Source organism: Takifugu rubripes, chromosome 18 (genome assembly GCF_901000725.2).
Source record: "Takifugu rubripes chromosome 18, fTakRub1.2, whole genome shotgun sequence".
NCBI lineage: Eukaryota > Metazoa > Chordata > Actinopteri > Tetraodontiformes > Tetraodontidae > Takifugu > Takifugu rubripes.
The window spans coordinates 3,961,085-3,983,596 of record NC_042302.1 but is presented as its reverse complement, the minus strand read 5'-3'; the positions used below and the strand labels follow the sequence as shown (position 1 = coordinate 3,983,596).

General features: G+C 49.2%; 3 protein-coding genes across 7 annotated transcripts; 1 reads left to right on the top strand and 2 right to left on the bottom strand.

Moving 5' to 3' along the window:
• Positions 1-3,558: 3,558 nt before the first annotated feature.
• On the bottom strand, positions 3,559-6,510 carry LOC101077205 (endoplasmic reticulum-Golgi intermediate compartment protein 2-like). Of its 3 annotated transcripts, none has more exons than XM_003972769.3 (14): positions 6,362-6,510; positions 5,846-5,959; positions 5,663-5,771; positions 5,539-5,585; positions 5,382-5,449; positions 5,250-5,290; positions 5,038-5,139; positions 4,852-4,947; positions 4,630-4,685; positions 4,450-4,548; positions 4,253-4,350; positions 3,932-4,094; positions 3,786-3,859; positions 3,559-3,701 (listed from the first exon to the last, which is right to left on the bottom strand). In XM_003972769.3, exons 2-14 carry the CDS (start codon positions 5,949-5,951, stop codon positions 3,624-3,626), a joined length of 1,137 nt encoding a protein of 378 aa, XP_003972818.2. In that variant the 5' UTR covers positions 5,952-5,959; positions 6,362-6,510; the 3' UTR covers positions 3,559-3,623. The 3 variants fall into 3 exon arrangements, with proteins under 3 accessions (XP_003972818.2, XP_029681728.1, XP_029681729.1); XM_029825868.1 differs by having other exon boundaries at positions 4,292-4,350; XM_029825869.1 differs by lacking the exons at positions 5,539-5,585; positions 6,362-6,510 and having other exon boundaries at positions 5,846-5,862.
• Positions 6,511-8,017: 1,507 nt separating this feature from the next.
• kdm7aa (lysine (K)-specific demethylase 7Aa) lies at positions 8,018-21,047 on the top strand. Of its 2 annotated transcripts, none has more exons than XM_011613277.2 (18): positions 8,018-8,139; positions 12,228-12,313; positions 12,544-12,661; positions 12,743-12,903; positions 14,430-14,571; positions 14,713-14,899; positions 15,137-15,299; positions 16,208-16,295; positions 16,376-16,482; positions 16,668-16,759; positions 17,760-17,846; positions 17,924-18,169; positions 18,249-18,373; positions 18,452-18,600; positions 18,669-18,763; positions 18,861-19,024; positions 19,109-19,485; positions 19,554-21,047. In XM_011613277.2, exons 1-18 carry the CDS (start codon positions 8,042-8,044, stop codon positions 19,640-19,642), a joined length of 2,574 nt encoding a protein of 857 aa, XP_011611579.2. In that variant the 5' UTR covers positions 8,018-8,041; the 3' UTR covers positions 19,643-21,047. The 2 variants fall into 2 exon arrangements, with proteins under 2 accessions (XP_011611579.2, XP_011611578.2); XM_011613276.2 differs by having other exon boundaries at positions 18,858-19,024.
• Positions 21,048-21,122: 75 nt separating this feature from the next.
• ndufb2 (NADH:ubiquinone oxidoreductase subunit B2) lies at positions 21,123-22,324 on the bottom strand. 2 transcript variants are annotated; one of them, XM_011613274.2, is made up of 4 exons: positions 22,104-22,324; positions 21,787-21,931; positions 21,411-21,507; positions 21,123-21,208 (listed from the first exon to the last, which is right to left on the bottom strand). In XM_011613274.2, exons 1-3 carry the CDS (start codon positions 22,187-22,189, stop codon positions 21,433-21,435), a joined length of 306 nt encoding a protein of 101 aa, XP_011611576.1. In that variant the 5' UTR covers positions 22,190-22,324; the 3' UTR covers positions 21,123-21,208; positions 21,411-21,432. The 2 variants fall into 2 exon arrangements, with proteins under 2 accessions (XP_011611576.1, XP_003972759.1); XM_003972710.3 differs by having other exon boundaries at positions 21,432-21,507.
• Between the last annotated feature and the right edge of the window lie 188 nt (positions 22,325-22,512).

Here is a 22,512-nt window from a genome sequence, read left to right as displayed (position 1 = left end):
CCTCGGGTTCTGGGGGAGAAGGGGTCAGTATGTTGTTGAGGCAGCTGCACAAAAATCAGGGGGGCAATTTAAGAAAGAGCTGGGCTTATTGCATGTTTTTCAACTGAGAGTAAACTGGAATTTTTAAAAAAAAAAACCACATTTTCCCACGGTCATTAAGTCACAACCCACTCTTGGGTTTCTGTCGCTTTTTACACTCAATGAACAAAAAATCACAATTTATTTTGTCATCTTACCTCCAAGCAATAAAAACAAAGCGAGCATCAATCAAATAGCAGTTACCATGGCTAGCACCTAGACTAGCACGTGTCTGATGTGTGCCTTTTAAAATAAATGTCCATTATTATGTTTTTTACCAGCTGTCCGTGACCCACACCAAATGGGTCCACGACCCACTTTTGGGTCCACGACCCACCAGTTGAAAACCACTGATGTAGATTATTTATTCAGTGACATAGTCATAGAGATATGCCCACTGGATACCCATCATTTACATCCTCCCATCCCTCTTTATCAACTCTTTACTATGTTGTTGTAACAGCTGACTGTTGTTATATAAACTACATAGACAACTTTTATTACAGTCAGAGTGTAAAAGAAAAACACAAAAATGTAGATGATGGGGATAAAATTCAGGAAAATCCAAAGATTGAAGGTGATGAAGAAATCAAAGCAAGAGGGGATAAATGTCTTGGCAAGATCACCTTCGACTGAAGATAAAATGACTCTGGTCAGAGTCTTGCACAATCTTTGTTTTGTTAATCGTTGCCAAAAGAATCAATGAAACTGTCGTGCTTCCACGATGAAAAATCCTCGTCTCTCTTGAAGGGAATATTTTTGATTGGGGGCAGCGGTGAAATGCTGGTTACGATCACTGTTTCTGTTTTGGGCGTTCCTGCTGATGCATTTGCTCCTGTGAGTTTGGGGATGGTGCTGTATTGGAAAAGAGGCTTTCTCTCCAAAGGGGGACATTTGAGAGTCCTGGTCTTTGCTGTGGCTTGAGGTTGGACAGGTTTCTTCAGGGACATCCCCCGTAAGGCCTGAACGGCATTCGTGACCGTTGTCCTACATCTGTTGGGAATAACTCGTCCAGGCAGCACATTTTCACAGGGTTTGTGAAAAGGCATGGTCTTGTCTTTGTTCACTATTGGAGGCAATTTGGGTTCTTTCTTCTCTAAACGTAATGGAACCTTTACTGGTTTTGTATCTTTGAGGTTGGGGCCCAAATCAACTCGAGGCTTCCTGTTGTCGGGCGTTGTTTTCTTTTCATTTGTCAGCTTGTCGCTCCGAACTTTTAACAACGCGGGGTTTCTAGGTTTGCGTACACTGTTGTCCTCGGAAACCTGTTTGGCTTTGGCGCTCGTCCTGCTGCAGGCCGCCACCTTGTCATTGCAGTTCTTATTTCTGTTTCCCAGTTTAGGAGGCTCCTGTGCAGTGGCTGAACACGCCTTCTTCTCTGACTTGTTCTCAGGTGCATCATGGGGTTTTGCCATCATCTTGCGCTGCTTCTCTTTTTCTGCTTCAGTCACATTTTCTTTCCCTGCTTTTGAGGAGCTGACGAGCTTCTTCTGGCCATTGCGCGGCTTTGAGTTGTCCTCCTTTTTGTCCAACAAAGCATCCTGGCACTTCTTGCCCTCTGACCTGTCAAACCTCTGCTGGAGAGCCGGTTTTAAAGATTTCTGCTCCTTCAGCTCTTCTGTTGTCTTTGGGATTGGAGGACAGGGCTTTCCATCTTCTCTCCTGACATTCTTCTCCTTGACATCCTCCGAGTCCAGTAAGTCATCTTTCGTGTTCTTCACGGCCTCTAAGCTCTCCAACCTCTGCTGAAGATCCAGCATAAGAGATCTCTGCTCCTTCATGTCTTCCTTTATACTTTTGTTGGATTGGCAGAGCTCCTCATGTTTTCCCTCCAGTCTTTTGCACTTCATATAAATCCGCTTATTCACTTCAGTAATCAAAAGGTTCTTTTTGTGGAGGTCCATAAGCTTCTTGTTTATATCTATATATTTCTGCTCAAGTTGTGATGTTTTGTTGATCTCCTGTTGGTCGATCAACTCACTCAGGTTCTTGACAATGGTCTTTTGCTCCAGGAGCTCTTGAGTTAGGGCACAGACTGGATCCAGAGCTTGTTCCCCACTCTCTAATTGCTTGGTACCCATGTGAAGCATCAGATGAAGCAGGGAAACAATCTTGTGGGCGTTCTCATCGTCCCTGATTTTGTTAAACAGATCAATCAATGTTTGAGATGGCATTGTTGCAGTTATTAGTACCCAGCAAACATTCGGACAAAAACTAGATAATTTTCATTTCAACAGTGCCATTATGGGCTTTTATTTATTTTATCATGTCCTTTTATCTCTTGCTTTATAAGAGATGAAAAGCTTTTAACCCCATTATGAGCTGCCTTTGTCAGGATCAGGCTGCTTCCTCAACTGTTGCCTTTCGGACTCTGGAACCCAGGATCCTTTCATCTGGCACCAGGGGGTGCTGCGCCATTTCAAACGAGAACTTTTTTAGTCCATCTGGATGAATTCTACCCATTCTACCCAGATACTGTTTCACTTCTCTCTAGCTTATCATGCTGTAAAACTGAAATGAAAAATTAAAAATGAATACAATGACATAAGATGTGATGGAAATTTATTTGTTCATGTTATTTGTTCATGTACATGCTGCCTCTGGGGGCCTTTTTAGAAAACATGGAGTCTGTATTCACTCCTTTGCACATTTTTCAGATCTTCCTTCGGCACAATCAAATTTTTGGATAATAGGTTTTAATATCCCAATATATTTATTTCCACAAGTGTAACAGATGATGCAACAAATGCACATCACGTTGCCTGATGTGTATTTACATACAATATTCACTCACATTTATAACTACAAAACAAAGCTCCGACCTCCACCCTCAGTATAGTATATATATGGTATATAGGCCGTAGCCTACAAGGTCACATAACGTAGAAGGTTGCTTTGTAATCAAAGCAACTTGCTTTGATTTTGGCCCATGATCTTTGGAAGGCCAAAGGTTAAAGTGCCTCAAGAATCCAGAACATCAGCAAAATTTAATAATCTGCCAGTTCCTGAAAGTTTCGTTTAAATATGTTCATGACATTTAGAATTTTTTTACACTGACAAATGCGGTGTGTTTCGTAACCTCCTTAGCAGAGGTAACAATAAATAACAAATAACTAACCTATATTTGGATAAACAATTGCTTTCCCACGGTGATCTCTGTGTGTCCCTTCCACTCATGCTGGAAAGTTGCTTCACAATGTTGGACGAACAAACAGACTAGTGTGAAGCTCTGAAATTCTATCTTGTTAAACAGAAAATCACAATCAACTTTTTTTGGATGGTCTCCCCTTTTACAATTATTTTTCAATAAATTAATAACACACAACTTGAGCAGAATTTGCCCAGGAACCATAAAGGTCAACAGTCCAAATTACACATAAAATCTGGAAGGAAATGTGAATTTTGAACAGTAAAGTGTTCAAATAATAATAAATAAACAAACACCGGCGACAGGTACTCCAGATGAGCTTGATTTCAATGTTTCACAGGTAATATTGACATGAAACCACACAGTGAGCAGCAGCAGAGATGGAGGCAGGACGGCGCTACTCCTGAGGGCCGGGGTCAGCCCCCGGGGGCCCGTGGTGATTGGTGGCATTCATCGGACCGCGTACCTGCATGTCCTACAACAGGTTCAACACGGTTTTAAAAGAAGTTTCCAATAGACTAAACAGTCAAGAATATTTAAGAAAAACAGTTATCTCGACCTCTCTGGGCTGACGTGGTCGAAAGCGACAGCGGATCACATCACACCAGAAGCCGACCAGCCCGTGGAGCATTCCTTTATTAAAAAAACAAAAAAAAAAACAGTTTTTCCTGTTTCCATTTTCCCTTTTCTTTTTCCCAGACCCACCTGTCGTGGAGAATATTCCCCCAACTATTCCGCACAGTCGCACCAGGAACTGCCACAGCGGCATGTGCTGTTCGGTGACCGTCACCGTCAGAGAGCTGGTGTCGTACTTCACAAAGATGCCCGAAACACCGTGGCTGCCCGCGGCGTGGTTTATCACCCGCTCCTGGAAGACACGCGTCGTCAAGAGGAAGAAACCTTGAGCGGAACCCAGCATAAATCGCATATGTGCAGCAGAAAGGCACTGCTGGATCAATTCAGAGTGATGACTGAGGCTCAATAGATGGATCCGAGGGGAATAAAGGGTTTTCTGGATTCACTCACCCGTTCGGTCACGGAAAACTGGTGCGTGTCAGCAGATACCTTGTGCGTGACTAATCTGGTCGGAACCACGGTGATGAAGTACTGGTACATCTGGGTATCTGCAGGAAAACGTGTTAGCTACAGATGGAGATTCAGACAATTCCAAGAAAACCAACATCACCTCTTTTTTACTTTACTTTTAAAGTCAGTAAACTCACGTTTGGAAGTAATTTTCTCTGTACCGTCGAGAGGATTAATGATGCCTGTTATCTCCTCCTCGAACGACAAGTGGTCTATCCGATGAGAAAAGTTGTATGCTGCAACAGGACCAGCAAAGGGTCAATTTGATTGGAAAACAATCAGGCTGGCGCTGATAAGACCTGCTCAGGTTTACGTACTCTCGTGGCTCACAAAAGCCGCTATGTGGGCGTGACCCTGAGGATGGTGAATTGGCCTGAAAAAGAAGAGGAAATGAGAATTAGAGTCTCCTGATTGAGCAGACTGACCGCTGGAGGCATCTGTTAGTGCCCTATCTTCCCTGAAACTGAATATTTATGCTAGCACTTGCTGTTTCAAGAGTGTGGTGATCAGTTATCTGCCCTGGTTGGTCTGTTTCTTACTTTCCCACAGTAATGTGAAGGTTTCCCGCCACCTTGTTGACGTAAATGTGCCCATATATCCTGCAAGCATTATGTGGCTCCATCGCAGCATCCTTTCTACACACACACACACACACACACACACACACACGGTATATTTAATGCCACAACACTGAGAATATACTGAATATATAGTGTGAAGCAGACCGTGGCGGCAGAGCCGTGGGACCTCCTTTGAGGAGGGTTTTGTAAAGGACCTCCTGGAGAGCATGTTCTTCTTTTATTCTGCTCTGTACAAGAAGGAGCGACCTGAAAAACGCACACATGCCAGAAATACTCCAGTTTGGGTTTCAAGAGCCTACATTTTAACCTTCAGTAAATAATAAAAGAAAATGAAGAAGAGGAACACCCGAGCTCACCTTTGCCACAGTCTCTGCTGTGGAGTCAGGTCAAAGATGGTCTGGAACAAAAGCATTTTTTTGGGGGGGGGGACAGGAAACTTACAGAAGGGAAACAAAGACAGACGGTGTGTTTATGATGGCTTCACTCACAGGCTCATACTGGAGGCCATTGGAAGTGATCATGGTCTCAGCCAAGTCCAGAATATCAGCTCCTACATCTGCAAATGGGGAAAACGAACACGTCATTTTCCTGTTGGAGTCGGATGTGGCGGTTCTTTTTGTTGTGGAATAGTTTCTGAACACTCACGTTGGCATTTCATGGCGACCGTAATATCAATGTTTATTCTCATTTTACTGTCAACGACACGACAGAATATCAGGACTGGTTTGTGTAATAACTATGTGATGCTTCTGGACACCGCGAAACCCACCTAGAAAAATCCTTATCGACTTCATACTCATACTTCATCCAAGTGTCCCGATAAACAAAGAACTCTAAAACAGCCAGAAGTGCCATGGAGCTGAAGGCTATCAGGGACACTGTGGAGAGGAAGGAGAGGGCGATGACTGTTCTGGTTCTGTTACCGAACAGGTTGACAACAGTGGAAACAGACCTGTTCCTCCCGTGGCTGAGGTCTCCACATAACTCTCTGACACTTTAGGGAAGGCGTCCAGCTCCTTCAGCGAGCTCAGGGCTCTCCTGCGCATCTGCCGCCTCATCTGTAGGTCTGTGAGAGTCCAGCAGCTTTAGGTATACCAATTTATTTTTCATGTAATGGGTTTAAACTAGAACCAACCAGGAAGAATGATTAAACCAGGAAAATGTAGATGTTATATACAAAAATCATTAAGGTACTGACGCGCGATGCATTCAAAGCCGGTTTCCAAATGCTGTTTCTGCTGCATTATATAAGGATTAATATTTTCTAAAATAACTTTGGCAAAAATTATTAATGTTATTAATGTCAGTCATCATAAATTAGATAACCAAATTAAAATAAACCCACACTAAATATTAGTCCTCGAATTACTATATATTTTATGCAATTAATTTTGTAAAAACGAAATTAAAGATAATTAAATGGTTTCTACAGGTTTTAAAAATTAAAGAATATTTTCATGAATCTTACCATTTATTTAAATCCCAGCCATTGTGGTGATAACATATTTTTGAAAGTCATGATTTTGAAATCATGACATTAATTTATGTCCCTTTTTCTTGAAAATTCCGACGTTCCCATGAAGCTAACGCTCAGCGCTCCGTGATTTGGGTTGCGCTACTTCCGCGTTCACGTCACGTCGTGACGGCGGCGTGTACGCAACCCGCGTGCCCGGACGAGTGCCGATGCAGTAATTAGACCAGCAGGTGGCGCTTCAATACTAAATAACTCAGTACCTATTAGATAAAGTTAACTTTTAATCATGAATCTGATTGTTTTTATTCTTTAATCAGTACTAGAGCTTAAGTAACGTTGTTCCTTTATTGCAACACTCTTTAGATATCAGAGTAATATAATAATAAACACCTTCGGGACCGAATATATGCGGAGGTCCGCGCCATTATATCATGATAGTTTTGAATTAATGGTCCTTTACGAAACACAACGTGTATTTTCTGTTGTATTGCTGGATTTCAAGTGACCTAAAATGGCTGCATAGTTTCTTCAGTTATTTAAGTTGTTAAGGTTATAAATCAACTGCGGACCACTGACCTCAACTTCAACAGGGTAATTAACCTCCGGGAGGCATGTGCTGGTCCTGCAGACCAGACATGAAGTTGGCCTGCTCAGACTAGAAAAACAAACGCAAGGCCATGATAATCACAGCCCAGTGATGCAGACAACTATCATCCTGAGGACATTGATGAGGTATGCATCTCGCAGGCGAAAATATGCACCCGGGGAGAGACTCAGATGCACACACGCACTGGATGACTCTTATGTGTCTCCTGTGCAGTGGTGGCTTCAGTCCTTTCACGCACCAAGTCTGCTTGCCTATGCACAAGAGCACAGATGGGTGTCTGGGGGGATGGGTGCTGCCAGTTTAGAGACCGAGCTCCTCTGGGTCGGTGGTCCCATTGCTATTCAGCGCACAAGCACGTGGAGCATGTCAGACATGCCCTGTGAAGACATACCGGGGGAACATAGTGTGTGTGTTTTTTAATGGAATTATAACTCTAATGTATAAACATTATTATGACAGGTTTTTTTTTACTGTTTCTTTGTCAGCGCTGTTAAGAATGCACTGATTCGGTCAGTGCTGATGCGGCAAATTTCAGGGGAATTGCAGCTTGTCCCACGGGTTTCAGACAGCGTAAACATACGTAAATAAGCATTTTTCCTTGTAGACATTGTAGGACTGCGAATTGCCGCGAGTGGCTTTATCGTTACATAAGACAAGAATTGCATTGTTAGTTTGCATCCGTTCACGTGATGCATATTAGATGCATATTAGATTGATTAAGCAAGACCTGTGATTGATTTCATAGTGCAGGTTAACAAACTTCTGGCAAAGTCCAAGCGCGTTTGTTTAAAGTAAATGTATGGTAAGTAATTGCATGACTATATAAAATTAAACCGAATAAACAACGTTGTAGATAGTATGACATTTAAAAAAGTTAAGGTTTTGCGTCTATTGTTGGCGAGCCCACGCACAACCAAATAGAAATGAATACTTTGGAATGTGACGTCAGAGGTGGGATTACCCCCGAATGGCTTTTCGGGTTCACTCGGCCTCCTTCGGGTATTTCCGGAAGCTCAGTTAAATCCCCGCCCCGCTTCATTCCTGCGTTGTTTGGGGACAGTAGGAAGATGGCGGCGGTCCCGCTGTACTGTGTCTGCCGGCAGCCTTACGATGTGAACCGGTTTATGATCGAGTGCGACATCTGTAAAGATTGGTTTCACGGCAGGTAGGTCGGCTATGGTGCTTTCTCGAGACGGGGTTCGTTAGAAGCGAAAGAAAGCGGTTGTTTATTTAAAAAGGCGATGGATATCGGAGCGGTGTTCAGTGTTAGCCAACGTAGCTTGCTAACGCTAGCGGTGGGCGACGGGGATTTAAAATCGTCTATTGACGACAACTATTGGTAGTTGGTTCTTCATTCTCATAAATGCCTGTTATTCAGGACCTGTGATCTGTCCGGCAAAACCGTGTATTGTTACTTCATTGGCGCTGCATTTAAACACAATTGACGCCAGTATAATCAATAGCAAATAGTTTTAGCCTCTCATATACGTATCGATCAGGATTGCCAAATAGTGTCAGTCTGCCGGGGCGATCGGAAGCTTGGAGGCGCGATCGTGACACACGAACGAATGTTTCCCAACCCCTTCTAGACACTTTTACGGGTAGTTTTATTGTTCCTTTTAACAGAGCGAAGTACTTTAAAGGGGATGTACATTTAAATCGGCCTCAGTGAGGAACCGTTGGAGGTATTGGCGACCAACAACGAGCCGACTCGATCGGACAAGTTTTACCTGATCGCACATTTCTTTTTCACGTTTTGTTGTACAGATATTTGTACAGATACTCGAGTCGTGTTTCTGAAGTCTCCCATAGTAATACGGATCGTTTAGTCGCAAAGGCGCGGCTGAGAATGGGGAGCTTGTTTTGGTTGGGCTTGATTGACAGCCTGAAAAATTTAAATCCCCTTTGAAGCGGAGGATCCACATGGTCGGTGCCCCTGGCGGCGAGCAGCGGTACTGCCGCGCATCTGCAGGAGCATGGCTCGTAAATCCTTCACGTTTGCTTCATTCTAAACGTCCTTGTGTAGATTACAGATTATTAGATTACAGACCAGCGTTGTAGTTCATTTTCATTCATGCTCTGTTGATAAAGGTGGGGTTTTTAGTTAAAAACACGAAGGTTGCATGGTGGGTTTTAGTCATGACGTTCTCCATAACTGTTGCCCTGCTTATCACTGTGGTGTGAAGCTTGTTGGGGGTACAAATGTCCTAGATAATGTTACAGACTGTACTTGGTACTGTAGTCATTACATAATCATTACACATCGCTGCTATCCGCTGGCTGGGGACGATAAATGCATCATTTAGCACTTACTGACCTCTGATCCACAGGAAAAGGTGATAAGCAGGTGTTTTTAAAATCGCGTTCAAGTTTTTTTTTATTATTGTAAGTTAATCTTTAGCCCAGCATAAAAATAACGAAGCATGGAAGTGTCCAGGAAAGCGTGGCGTCACGGGGAAGCAGCCCCTTTTAGTCACGTGATTCCACGGGCTAACAAAGAATTTGCGCACGCTTCCGTCTCCTAATCGGCCTGTGTGGGTGCATCTCCACGGCAACTGTTTATGAACACAATAATCTGTTTATGCCTGTGTTGAAATGACGGAGCCTGTTGCGTAACCACATTAAACCGCCTGCCAAAAACTTGGCGGCCAGTATTTGTGGCGTGTGTGTGAGAGCCAAGAAAGCCTGTCTGGGTGTCATGTGGCAACAAGAAGAGGAACAAATGTTGGAGCTTCCCCCTGTTGATGACTAATATCAGACGCTCACGCCGTGAATGCGCAGCTCCCAAAACGGCCACATTTCCTGCTCCTTTCCCACGACGCCGGCCAGACGGAAAGGGATATTTTCTGGCGGCGGATGACGGCGTGCTGATGGCGTGGAAAGGTTTAGAACCCGCCCTCTTGGCGATTGTTGCCGCCAGTGTCCGAGCTGAACGCCAAGAGATAATCGCAGTTAATTCGGGGTTTTGTTGGTAGAAACCCTCAGCGGGTCAGGTGGGATCCCGGGGTTGAGTGCGTGTCAGGTGCGCTAGGCCATTACGGGCGCGAGCACGGTGATGACGGATCGGGGGCTCATCGGGGGCTGGGGGAGTGATGGATGGGCGCTCCGGCTGGCCAAGTTCAACGCATGATCTGTCACTGTCATAGAGGGTGTGAGCGCACCGAAGAGGGATGGAGAACCTCTTCACTGTTGTTTAGTGTTTATGCTAAGTGGCTGGAAGCATGAGCGTGCGTGTGTGCGAGGGGGGGGGGGGGTGTTCAGTGCACTCATCCCGTGTTGTTGACAGAAGAGACATTTCAGGGCTTTTTAGAACCTGTTTATTAGCAGGACTGTGTCTGGAGGGTGGTCGGCACTGATTAGGGCTCAGACACCACCCATTGATTGGAAGTTAGCTTTAATTATGACATTGAAGGCATGTCTCACGTCAGGTTAGGCCATACATACATACTCACTCTCCAGAGAGTTACCCCAGCAACAGCTTAGGTGACGGTAGGTTCTACACCGGGTGCCTGGAGACACTCGTGGTGGAGATGTGTGTGAAGGCAACGCGGCTGTAGCATGACCAGTTAAACCAGTCAAACTCGCAGGGCAATCTTCTCTAATGAAGCAAATGGTTTTGCCAAAGCAGAGTGTGTGAGGTCACATTTTGGGCTCCGACCAGTTAAACCAAAGCACTGATATGTCCATCTGTGTGGACTCGCTGGCTCCTCCATGTCCAGGTCCTACAGCGTTTATCTTGGCTTTGTTTGAGCGGTGGAGCGCATTAGCAAACAGGACCTGCACAGCCGTAGGCTTCTGTGTTAGATGGATGACCAGGTGTGTGTTTGGCTGGTCTCATCACCAGTATCTGCCCCCCTCCCTCATCTATTAGATCGCTGCCAGTTCCTTAATGCAGGCGTGTCACTACCCCATGCAGAGCTGTCATTTAGAGCTTAAAATAATGGCCGTGCCCGCCTCCAGCTTTTGTGTTTCTGTGCCGATGGTGCAGGACAATGAGTCCCTCACAGTGAAGAGCCTAATGAATGAGCCCTCTCAGTCACAGGAAGGAGGCCCGTGATTAGAGGAAGTGAAGGGAGAGGGGCCGCTGATGGCGGCGGGATGTTGTGCTTGTTAATCTGCAGCGGCAGCGTCACAGAGCCACCCTGGGGTCGGACTACAGCTCCGTGATATACTGCCCCCCCCCCTCGTTACGGCAGCCTCGCCTGTTTTCGTCCCTCGGTCCCTTTGTGCAGGTTGACAAACATGTGAGTTTGTCAGGTATTAATCATTAATGGTGTATTCAGAGAGCGGGGCCAGTGCGGCACAGTGCCCTGGATTTCCTGCTGGGCTGTTATATAAAAGACAGCCCAGAGTCAGATAAGGACACTCACCCAAGCTCGTGCTCAATCTGCCCCCGCACGTCTCTCAGAACTTGGCAGCACGGACTGTGTGACTCACGCTCTCCCCCATTGAACCCAGCGAACAGCCACATGTTTGGACCCGGATTCTTGACACATGAGCTCGGCTTCCTGCTCCGGCCAAACGCTGCATCACGCTGTTGTTTCTCCTCCGCTCGCTCACGTGCACAAGCAGCACACTTCCTCCCCTTGCTGGATTCAGCAGGCACATCCAGCGCTGCAACACACAACTCGCATGTTTTACAAATAAAACCGGCGTAAATAGGTTTTTAGAGCTTGGTGAGACTCTCGTTTCGGCGACGGTGACCCGTGGAAGCAGTGACCGGGGGACAGGGTGCTACCGGGGTGATTAACGCCAGCTTTGGCATGAGCTCACCACTTCCTGATGAGCTCACGGCCCCCGGCGTCATGTCCTTTAGAGTTTCCTGGAGGTTCTGAGAAGATCAAAGCGCCTCACAGGCCGTCTGCTGTGCGTAAGAGGTGCTGTAAAGGCCCGTCATTTATGCCTTATACCCCCATTGCTGTCGGCTGTAAAGTGGAGTCAACGGTTTGGTTTTAGTGGTAGTTGTTGCTGGCTTTAAACATCTTAAATTACCCCGAATGCTGTTTGTTGCAACTTGCCGGTCTGGCCAGGCCAAAGCTAATCCTGAGTATTTGTGGCGGTGTGGCATCTTTGGCGTGTGTGCACTGCGCGGAGGCCGGGGCGACCGGACGTCGTGACTTTGTTTGTCGGTGATGTGTTGTTAACCAGCGCCAACGCAGATCTGAGCGAAGGTCATTTTGTGACCTCTGGCCTTTATTTTCTCTGCTGTTTTAATGTGGGCCTGACTGACTGGCCTCCGTCCTGTGTCCCCAGCTGTGTGCAGGTGGAGGAGCATCATGCGGTGGATATCGACGTTTACCACTGTCCCAACTGTGATGTCGTACAAGGACCCTCCCTGAGTGAGTATTTGTCCTCGCCGGGCCAGGAACAACATGGATTTCCACATCTAACCCCTCGTCGCGTTCGGGTTCCCTCCTCCCTTTCCTGGGGGGAGAGGGTCAGTCTGCGATCTGAGTTTTTCTTTTCTTCCATGGGGGGGATGGGTCCAGCCCTGTGAGCCCAGAGGCCAACATGAGCTGGTTAATTGAACGGCATGGCGAGCCCTTCACTCTGTCTCTGTTTGCTGCAGTGAAAAAGCGCAACAACTGGCACAGACACGACTACACTGAGCCGGATGATGGATCCAGGCCGGTGCAGGCCGGCACCCCAGTGTTTATCAAGGAGCTCCAGAGCAGAACCTTTGCCAGGTAGATACGATGGGAGCAAGCTAACCGAAGCTAACCCAAACCTGAGGGACCACTCACTTACTCGCTGTCCCCTTGTTTCAGCGGAGAGGACATCCTGAGAAAGATGGAGGGTGAGCAGGTGACGCCCAGATTCTTGGAACGGCACAGCTTCAACTACCCTATCAAGGTCACAGAGACGGAAGGCCTGGGACTCAAACTCCCACCCCCCACCTTCTCAGTGCTGGATGTGGAGCGTTACGTCGGTAAGGGTGATTCACGATAAACAGGCTCTCTTCTTAAGTATAAACCGGTTCCAGCGGGCGTATCTAACTCTTCACTCCCTTTCACAGCTCTGCGCGCTCAGTTGGTATTTGTTTACAACTGTAAGGCAGCATTTTAGTCACATCAGTTTCAGTTGCATCATAGACCACAAGCGTACACACCTTCTCCTGAGAAGCTGATGAAACCAGCCCTCCAAGCAGGTGCCATCTGGGTGTCAATACCAGCAGGTTACCAGGTTCACGGGGTTTTAACCCACTTATCAGGCATCGGGCAACGGCGGAACGGGTGACGTCTAAGCTTTCACTGCCCTCGCTGTGACCACAGCACTTCCTTATTGAAACAGGCTGCCACTTCCCAGCTCCTGTTACAAGCCCATTACCAAACGCACCGCCGTTTTATCGTGAAGTTCAGATTACAGACTCCCTCTCTCTGTGGATCTGGCGCTCCCATGCCCTATTGAGCCTTAATGCAAGGCACAGGTGCTGGGAGCAGAGGCCGATTTGGGCTCGTGTTTCTTATAGCTGGAAGACAATGGGAGGAGAGGATGGATGTGTGTGTCTGCTGGTTTGAGCCGTGTGTGGTCGGTGACCAGTGGCTGCAGGAGAGGCTTCTGTCCGAAACAAACCGAGAAGAGGTTTCTAGACGGTTGCATTCTGGCTGCAAATATCAGCAGCATGTGTCAAACTTCGCTCAGCAAGTTTCAACATGAAGATGTTGACTTTTCCCAGAAAACGGCAAAAAAAAAACCCCCAGCTATTTCTCTGCTTCTAAAAGCCCCGCGTCTGCAGCGCTCGCAGGCATCCGCCTGCCTTCTCTCCAGCTGTTCTCCGTCATCAGACGCTGGCCAGCTGGGCCCTCGGAGGTGTGTGTGTGCATGTGAGCGCCTGTCTGTGTGGGTGTGTGAGCGGCGGAACATGCAGAGGGGTAATAAAAAAGGTGTGTGGGAGGGGTGTGGGGAGAACACAACAACCAGCTGTCCCGCTACACAGGCTGCAGCCTGGCCTGACTTCCGGCCCCACGTGTCACCCGAGTGTGATTTGTAGCGTCCCAACTGTTGGGTGTGTGTTGACTCGGCTTCTTTTCTTCTTTTTTTTTTCCTCCCTCTTTTGCACTTAAAAAGCACCGCATGAACCGCACACATGCTCTTTCTCACATCTTACTTGAATCTGTCTCTGCGTCCGCGCTCCCACGCACACGCTCATGTAAACGCCGCGGCCCTCTCTCACCTCCGCCCACTCCGCCCCCTCGGGGACTGCTGGCCCAGACAGATTGACGGATTGTCTTGCTTACCTCCCCTCAACAGTTCCTCCTCGGGCTGCCATAATCGTGCCAGTTTCCCCTCAAGGCTCGATGTCTGAAAGCTAGCGGAGGTGCCAGCGGGCCTCTGACCCCTTTGAACCCCACTCCTACGCAGCAGCAATTCAAAAGTTGCAGACATTTATCACAGGACTGTCGAGTTCCACAATCTGATCTTATTTGAGCTGAACCGTACTTATCTCTCACGTAGGTGGCGACAAAGTCATTGATGTGATTGATGTGGCGCGGCAGGCCGACAGCAAGATGAAACTCAGCCAGTTCATCAAGTATTTCACAGCTCCTCATCGACCAAAGGTCCTCAACCTCATCAGCCTGGAGTTCTCCGACACCAAGTGAGCAACGCTGCTGCCTTTACAGTCCCGTGGCCCAAGGAAGCCCTTCTGTAACCTCGGATTAACGGCCGAGCAGGAAGTGAAACGTGTAGCTCATCGGATGCGGATTATTTTGAAACTGTCGTGTTAATGCTTCTCCAGGATGTCTGAGCTGGTGGAGGTGCCCGATGTGGCTCAGAAGATGTCCTGGGTGGAGAACTACTGGCCAGATGACTCCTTCTTCCCTAAACCTTTTGTCCAGAAGTACTGTCTGATGGGAGTCAAGGACAGCTACACCGATTTCCACATAGACTTTGGTGGCACCTCAGTCTGGTACCACGTTCTCTGGGTAAGACTGCAATATAGTTGCCCTTTCAAGTGTGATTTTTAGTGTTTCTCTCGTGTATATGGGGGGATTTGGGGCATACAGTCGCATCTGATTGGCTACACATAAAGGTCACCCTTCCCCTCGCATCACATTCCTTCATCAAGCAGCTCTGAGGGCAGCAGCGCTCTACTTTACATAAGAACCTTAATCTCACGCTGTCTGAGGCCGTTGGTAGACTCTGTTCTTCTCCTCTTGCAGGGTGAAAAGGTCTTCTACTTGATCAAGCCCACTCCCACCAACCTTGCACTATACGAGGCATGGAGCTCCTCGCCCAATCAGAGCGAAGTGTTCTTTGGAGACAAAGTGGAGAAATGCTACAAGTGTGTCGTCCCCCAGGGAACCACCCTGCTCATCCCCACAGGTGGGTGCCGCCACCAACGGCCTCTCGCACGTCGCCATAGCACCCGCGACCGGCCCGAGCCGGACTTTTTCTTTGCACCAGTCCAGCATTTTCACGTGCGCTCGAAAAGCTGAAATCATCACACTTCCCATGATTCCTGCCAGGAAAGTCCAGGCCTCTTCAAGTTCCTCCGTCGCTGCCAAAGGAAAATAACATAACAGGAATTTTCTCCCTAACCAACCCAAACAGGTCTTAATGGTCACGACTATAAAGCAGCTGGATGGAAAATAGTGGTATAGGGTGAAAGTAGCTTGTAAGGCAAACTTTGAAGTCCAACTTTGAGCAGTGTTTTGATCCCGTGTGTCGAAGCCAACGTGACGGGGTTTCTTTCCCCGCTCGCATCTTCAGCCCTTCAATCATCGCTCTTCCTATAGAAACTCAAATCTTTTGAGTTCCTTTGCTCGGACGACGGAGACAAAGCGCGGCCAACAATCGAGATTCCAGCGACGCTCCTCTCAGGAGGCCAACGGGGGCTTTGTCAGGCAGCGAGGGTGTGGAGAGGCAGGAATTAAGTAGGGGTCAGAGAACACAGAGGGTCAGTCACCCAGGGCTTTATCAGGCCTGCCTATCAGACGCGCACCAGCCCCCCAGACTCTGCTCTGTCTCACTTTACCTTCAGCCGGGTTCATCAGACGATCACTTTACAGCGCTTTAGCTGTTAAATGTCCAGCTGTGGGAGGACAGGAAGCTCGTGTGTGTGTGTGTGTGTGTGTGTGTGTGTGTGTGTGTGTGTGTGTGTGTGTGTGTGTGTGTGTGTGTGTGTGTGTGTGTGTGTGTGCACGCACACGTGACTGTTTGCAGGCGGACACGTTTATTTAGGCAGAAGTCTTGTGTTCTGTTTAACCCCTGTGCAACTGCGCCCCCTGCAGGCTGGATCCATGCTGTTCTCACCTCTCAGGATTGCATGGCATTTGGAGGGAACTTCCTCCACAACCTCAATATTGGCATGCAGCTCAGGTACGCTGCATTTAGAGCTGGATTTCTGTCTTTGTTGGAGCGGTTTCTGCTGTTATTCAAGCGGTTCATGTGGTTCGTAGGTGTTATGAAATGGAACGTCGGCTGAAAACCCCAGACCTCTTTAAGTTTCCCTACTTCGAGGCCATCTGTTGGTATGTGGCCAAGAACCTTTTGGAAACGCTAAAAGGTAAAAGTCAAACAAGCGAAACACAAAGAATCTGCAGTTTTGTCTGAAAAATCAAAGCTGGTCCAATAAAGCGACTTTAAAAACCCCAACTCATTGAAGACTTTAGGTTACATGAAAGTGCATATGGAAATAAATATGTGGAATGTTGAAAAGGCCTCCAAAAAGTTCTTTTTTCGCTCCTTCAGAGCTTCGAGAGGACAACTGTCCTCCCCCACCCTACCTGGTGGAGGGTGTCAAGGCTTTAATACGTGCACTGAGGACCTGGTTGAAACGAGAGGTGAGTTCACCTGTCCCTCCCCTGTCCCTCCCCTGTCCCTCCCCTGTCCCTCACCTGTCCCTCACCTGTCCCACACCTGTCCCTCTCCTGTCCCTCACCTGTCCCTCACCTGTCCCACACCTGTCCCTCACCTGTCCCTCACCTGTCCCACACCTGTCCCTCACCTGTCCCTCTCCTGTCCCTCCCCTGTCCCTCCCCTGTCCCTCACCTGTCCCACACCTGTCCCTCACCTGTCCCTCACCTGTCCCACACCTGTCCCTCCCCTGTCCCTCCCCTGTCCCTCACCTGTCCCACACCTGTCCCTCACCTGTCCCTCTCCTGTCCCTCTCCTGTCCCTCCCCTGTCCCACACCTGTCCCTCTCCTGTCCCTCTCCTGTCCCTCCCCTGTCCCTCCCCTGTCCCTCTCCTGTCCCTCTCCTGTCCCTCTCCTGTCCCACACCTGTCCCACACCTGTCCCTCCCCTGTCCCTCCCCTGTCCCTCACCCGTCCCTCCCCTGTCCCTCACCTGTCCCTCCCCTGTCCCTCACCCGTCCCTCACCCGTCCCTCACCCGTCCCTCCCCTGTCCCTCCCCTGTCCCTCCCCTGTCCCTCCCCCGTCCCTCACCCGTCCCTCTCCCGTCCCTCCCCTGTCCCTCCCCTGTCCCTCTCCTGTCCCACACCTGTCCCTCCCCTGTCCCTCCCCTGTCCCTCACCCGTCCCTCCCCTGTCCCTCCCCTGTCCCTCACCCGTCCCTCACCCGTCCCTCCCCTGTCCCTCCCCTGTCCCTCCCCTGTCCCTCACCCGTCCCTCCCCTGTCCCTCCCCTGTCCCTCACCCGTCCCTCACCCGTCCCTCCCCTGTCCCTCACCCGTCCCTCCCCTGTCCCTCCCCTGTCCCTCACCCGTCCCTCACCCGTCCCTCCCCTGTCCCTCCCCTGTCCCTCCCCTGTCCCTCTCCTGTCCCTCCCCTGTCCCTCTCCTGTCCCTCCCCTGTCCCTCACCTGTCCCTTGCTGCCTTTACAGGTGTCTGAACCAACCAGTGAGGTGCCAGACAACATCAGGCCGAACCATCTCATTAAAGAGCTCACCAAGGAGATCCGCTACCTGGAAGTAAGTCAGGGAGCCTCCAAAGTGGGCGTTTCCAGGGGGAGAGGGCGGGGCTAACAGTGTTCTGTGCACCACCCCAGGAGGAACCGCTCAATGGAAACAAGCCAGTAAAATCTCAGGGAAGTGTCTGTGCAGGAGCCCCCAACGGCTTCCCCGCCCCCCGCTCTCCGCTGGAGAGGCTGTGTCAGGCCAGGCGGGCGAGACGCGCCGCCAGGCGGCTGAGGGAGCAGCAGCGGCACGCTCCCAAGCTGCCGTCAAACCTGGACATCTTGGAGCGACACACCAGGGAGGTGCTGAGGAGGCTGGAGGTGGGCCCACTGGAGGAGGTGAGCGCAGCGGCCCGACAAAGAACACGTGCTCTAACCTGTTGTAAGTGTTAACCCGAACACCGGCTGTTCCGCGTAGGACCCCGCGTTCTGTGCAAAGGTTCATGGGAAGCTCAACAAAGTGTCCACAGCGTCGGCGGCCGCCGCTGAATCTCTGGACGACAACCGTCTGCAGCTGATGCTGGTTAACGGCCGGATCATCAGGTGAGGCCCCCGCGGATCCTCTGCGTTCTCGCCGCCACCTGGAAAGAGGAAGTGACCGTTGCGTGGTTGTGTGCGCAGAGACATGCGGAGGTTGGGAAGCAGCACGGGAAAGACGGAGGGAGAAGGTTTACAGGTCGGCCCACCAAAGAGTTTCCTGGATGTGAAGCTGGAGAGGACGCACGACGGTCAACATCTGCACGCCGCGGACGGGAAGTCCAAACTCTTCCGTGAGTCGGTGGCAGTCGGACGCTAACGCACAGGTGGGGCCGTTGCTGACTCTTCCTGTTTTCCTCAGATGGACTGGAGAGGATGAAGACTGAACTCAGGGAAGACGTCTCAGGACACTCCAGCGTGTCAGACATGGAGTCGGACAGCGACTCTTCCTCGGAGGTAAATGAGATAAATATCTCTGACTGAGGCTCTCGCTCGGCTGCACATGTGCAAACCCCCGGGGGATTGACATCTTCATGCTTCATCCTGTTAGCAGAAAGCGTCTTCGTCTTCCTCTGATGAAGATTCGGACAGTTCCCAGGAGGAGGAGGAGGAGGAGGAGGAGGAGAGGGTCTCCGCCCAGCAGAAGGGCTCAGGGCACACCATCGAGCTGGACCAGGGTGGCCAGAAACTCAGGCACAAACACAAACCACTCAAACGGTGATGACACGTGCGCGCGCGCGCGGCGAGCGATCTCGCCGATGGCGGAATGGCGTTGTGACGGTGTCCCGCTGCTCCCCGCAGAGAACGTCCTACCTCGCCCAGCACAGCGGAGGCCATTCAGGGGATGTTGTCCATGGCCGGCCTGCTGTGCTCCGAGCCGGAGAGGGTGGCCTCGTCCCAGGGCCCCTGGTGGCCCGGCCCCGACCAGCGCTCGCTGCTGGAGCAGAGGGAGGCGGCGCAGCACCAGCGCCACCTGCAGGGGGACGAGAATCCCATGGACAGTCAGGGCAACAGCAGGGAGGCCTGGGACAATCAGGGGCTGCCCAGTCCCCTCAACCGGAGGGAGATGGACCCAGAGATGGACTTCCAGTACTGCGAGCCCTCCATGTCCCCGCCCCTGCACCCCTCCAAGAGGCAGGCCCCCAACCCGCCGCCCGTCAGCAATCAGGCCACCAAAGGTTTGGCTTCTGCTCGTTCCTTCACGCCGTTTTGATCGCTGTTATTAACGCGTGACCTTCTCCTCCAGGCAAGCGGCCCAAAAAAGGCATGGCCACAGCCAAGCAGAGGCTGGGGAAGATCCTGAAGCTCAGCAGACACAGCCGCGTCTTCGTGTAGGCCGGAGACGGGCCCGCGGCGCCGTTCCCCGCTTGAAAACAGAACTGTTTCCCCTGGAGCCGGCCGCCTGGAGTCGACCCCAAGCGAACAAATCACCACAACCCAAACGGACGAACCCCGACACGCGTTCACTGTGCGGAGCAGACAGGGTATCGGACTTCACAAGCACACTCGGAACCAACCGGAGGAGCCGAGACGGCGTTCCGGAGCCCTTTTTCCACTTTCGGAGGATTACGCCAGGTGCTAACGAAGAGGAGGGAAATTTCACAATGGTGCTTTTTGTTTGTATTTTTCAGTTCACGCGTGTTTGTCGTCCCCCCCCCCCCTGTTTTTGAATCTCATTCACACCAGCAATAATAACTGTGGAGGAGGAGGGGAGGCGGCGCAGTGCCCCCCCCCCGAACTGAAAAAGACGTGAGGTTCAGGATGGAGACGCCTGAAGATGAGACTTAGATGAATCCTGCTTAATTTATTCTGGTTATACATACTGTTGGATTTTTTTTAATGTGTTATTTTTATGGATTTTGAATGATGTATTTATTAATTGAAAGAGAATGATTTTATTATATTTGGAGCCGGAAGCCTCAGCTTTTTTTTTTAATTCTTTTTTTTTATTTGTAAATGTGGATGTTTTAGCGTGCGTGATCCTCGTCTGTCGAGTAGCATCTTCTGTTGTCGGATTTCCTCTCATTTCCCGGTGGGATAGATCGCGTTCCCGTCGTCCCTGTAGCCACAGCGGTCGGGCTTTATGCCAATAGAAACTAGGTTAGTTTGGGTCAACTTCCATATCGACGCCTGAACTCCCCCCCCACCAAACCGGTGCCACTTTTAAATAAGCAAAAAAAGAAGTATTGAGCCACTGTGGCGTCAGCGTTCACAGGAAGTGACCGTCTGAGGAACTCCGACAGGACGAGCTTTGGAAAACCGTGGCTCGGCTGTGCAGTTCTTCACTCTCAGGGAATGTTGCCATGGACACGAACCTTTGATTTAACCACCAGCGCGGTTGAGATTCACCTCCCACTTAAAAAAGACAAACTCCTCAGCTTTTCGGGACTTCTGTTACATGGATTTCGCTGGTGTCCCTCACTGCTTTTCCCGATGGTGTTCAACTTCAGTATTGGTGTTTAGACTTTTCCCTCTTTTCCTACACTACACGTTCACCTTTGCATGCCATCACTGAATCGAGCTGGCCCGCAGGCAGGGTTTTTTCCTTTGTGGTCTTGGCAGTCCAGAATCCTTCCCTCCGTTTTGGCTTTGAAGGGCAGTTCCTTCGGCATTTCTTTTGGGTGTAATTTCCTGCGATATTTTCCCCGGAACTGCTTTTGTTTTTAACCTTACGAACACTGGCTAACTGTGACACTGTTGATGCGTTGCAATTTTGGTTTTCTGAATTTAAAAAAAAAAACAAAAAAAAATTGCTTGTAAATAAAACTGATGAAATAAGATGCTTGTCTGGTCAATATGTGATCACACAGGGTTGTTTTTTTAAAGTTAAAGGTAACTTTATTAGTCTATGTACAACATGAACAGTTCCAAACTTGTCCAACAGCTTCCATCCATCTGGATCTGCAAACAAGAATCAAACATTTCATTGATTCACACCACCATAAAGTTTGTTTTAAGTGGAGGATAACTTAAGATTAAAAAAAGATACTGAGGATCATCTTAAAAAGGATTTATAGTCACAGAACACTGGTCTATTAATCAATTTACAAAGCAAAAATGTGCTTGTTGTCATCATTCCAAACTGAACAGATCAGCATTGTACCTTCAATGTGACAGAAAATACCTCATTCTTCATCATCTGGGGGGATTCCAAGCTCCTCATCTGTCCACTGGGAAGCGTCAGGCCAGGGAAAGTGACCCTACATAAAGATGAAGAACCTTTCAGTCATCTGACATGGTGGTTTATTCAAGTACAAGATCAATCAAGAGACATCACTGCCCTGTATGGAAGGAGTGATACAAATTTACTTCCATGTTTTGGGTGCATGAGAAAGACGGGTGGACAACCCGACACTTGTGGAGCTTAAAACCACTAAATAGATCGCTACATAATCAGGTTTCTGACGTAAAACAGTTGCTTAACACTCCGTTTTGTTGTGCATCGCCACACTGCTCTTCGGTGGGAATTATGTACTTACAAGAACTGCATCGGGATCGTGCCAAAGGTGCCAGAGGATCCAGAACCACATGGCACCGCTGAGCAGTTCAGACTCGAACTTCTGGTTCTTCGTTAGCTGCGGGTACTGTCTGTACTGAGGCTCAATATGCGGGCCGCCTCCAGCTCTGGGAAGCAAAGGTACATTGAAAATAAGATCTAAATAGGCCATAGATTTAAAGCATCCCCAAACAATGATAATAGCCGAGATTCATTTGTGAGTTTGACAGGCTGTTAGCATGTCGCTGCTCTAGCATAGCGAGCCTTAGCCAAGATGCTAGCGGGGTTGACGTTGCTCACTTTCTGGTCGGTATTCTCTGTGGACCGCGTATGGCGAGCCGAGATCCCGCCCGGAGGACTCCCAGGACCCTTCCAAAAGAAGACATCGTTGCTTATATCAGAAACAACAGTCCTCTTTGGGGGATCTGCGTTGAGATTTTTGTGATCCTCTGTCCTGCTAGCCAAGGAGTCACCTTCTCTTGTCAATAAACCACCTCCCAATAACGGGAGCTGTGATTGGACGACCTCTGGGTTTCCTTTGTGGTGATTGGTTGACAGGAAGCCGTATTGAAATGACAGCGCCTCCTCAGTTTTCTAGCAGCAGACTTCCTGTTCACAACGACAATGGACCCTAAATGACGGCACTATTCAGTTTTCTTGACAAATCAGCCTGGTAAATACCATAAATTAACATTAATGTGTTTTAGTA

What these genes read in the sequence shown, in the direction of transcription:
- LOC101077205 (XM_003972769.3), bottom strand. Translation starts at nt 5,951, where the DNA reads ATGAGGCGGCAGATGCGCAGGAGAGCCCTGAGCTCGCTGAAGGAGCTG. An exon ending in CTCAGCCACGGGAGGAACAG is followed by an intron (nt 5,772 to 5,845) that starts GTCTGTTTCCAC and finishes TCCTCTCCACAG; the next exon opens with TGTCCCTGATAGCCTTCAGC. An exon ending in AGTTTTCCGTGACCGAACGG is followed by an intron (nt 4,095 to 4,252) that starts GTGAGTGAATCC and finishes CGTGTCTTCCAG; the next exon opens with GAGCGGGTGATAAACCACGC.
- kdm7aa (XM_011613276.2), top strand. Translation starts at nt 8,042, where the DNA reads ATGGCGGCGGTCCCGCTGTACTGTGTCTGCCGGCAGCCTTACGATGTG. An exon ending in AAAGATTGGTTTCACGGCAG is followed by an intron (nt 8,140 to 12,227) that starts GTAGGTCGGCTA and finishes CTGTGTCCCCAG; the next exon opens with CTGTGTGCAGGTGGAGGAGC. An exon ending in AAACACAAACCACTCAAACG is followed by an intron (nt 19,025 to 19,108) that starts GTGATGACACGT and finishes TGCTCCCCGCAG; the next exon opens with AGAACGTCCTACCTCGCCCA.
- ndufb2 (XM_011613274.2), bottom strand. Translation starts at nt 22,189, where the DNA reads ATGTCTTCTTTTGGAAGGGTCCTGGGAGTCCTCCGGGCGGGATCTCGG. An exon ending in CAGAGAATACCGACCAGAAA is followed by an intron (nt 21,932 to 22,103) that starts GTGAGCAACGTC and finishes TTTGCTTCCCAG; the next exon opens with AGCTGGAGGCGGCCCGCATA. An exon ending in ACGATCCCGATGCAGTTCTT is followed by an intron (nt 21,508 to 21,786) that starts GTAAGTACATAA and finishes ATCTTTATGTAG; the next exon opens with GGTCACTTTCCCTGGCCTGA.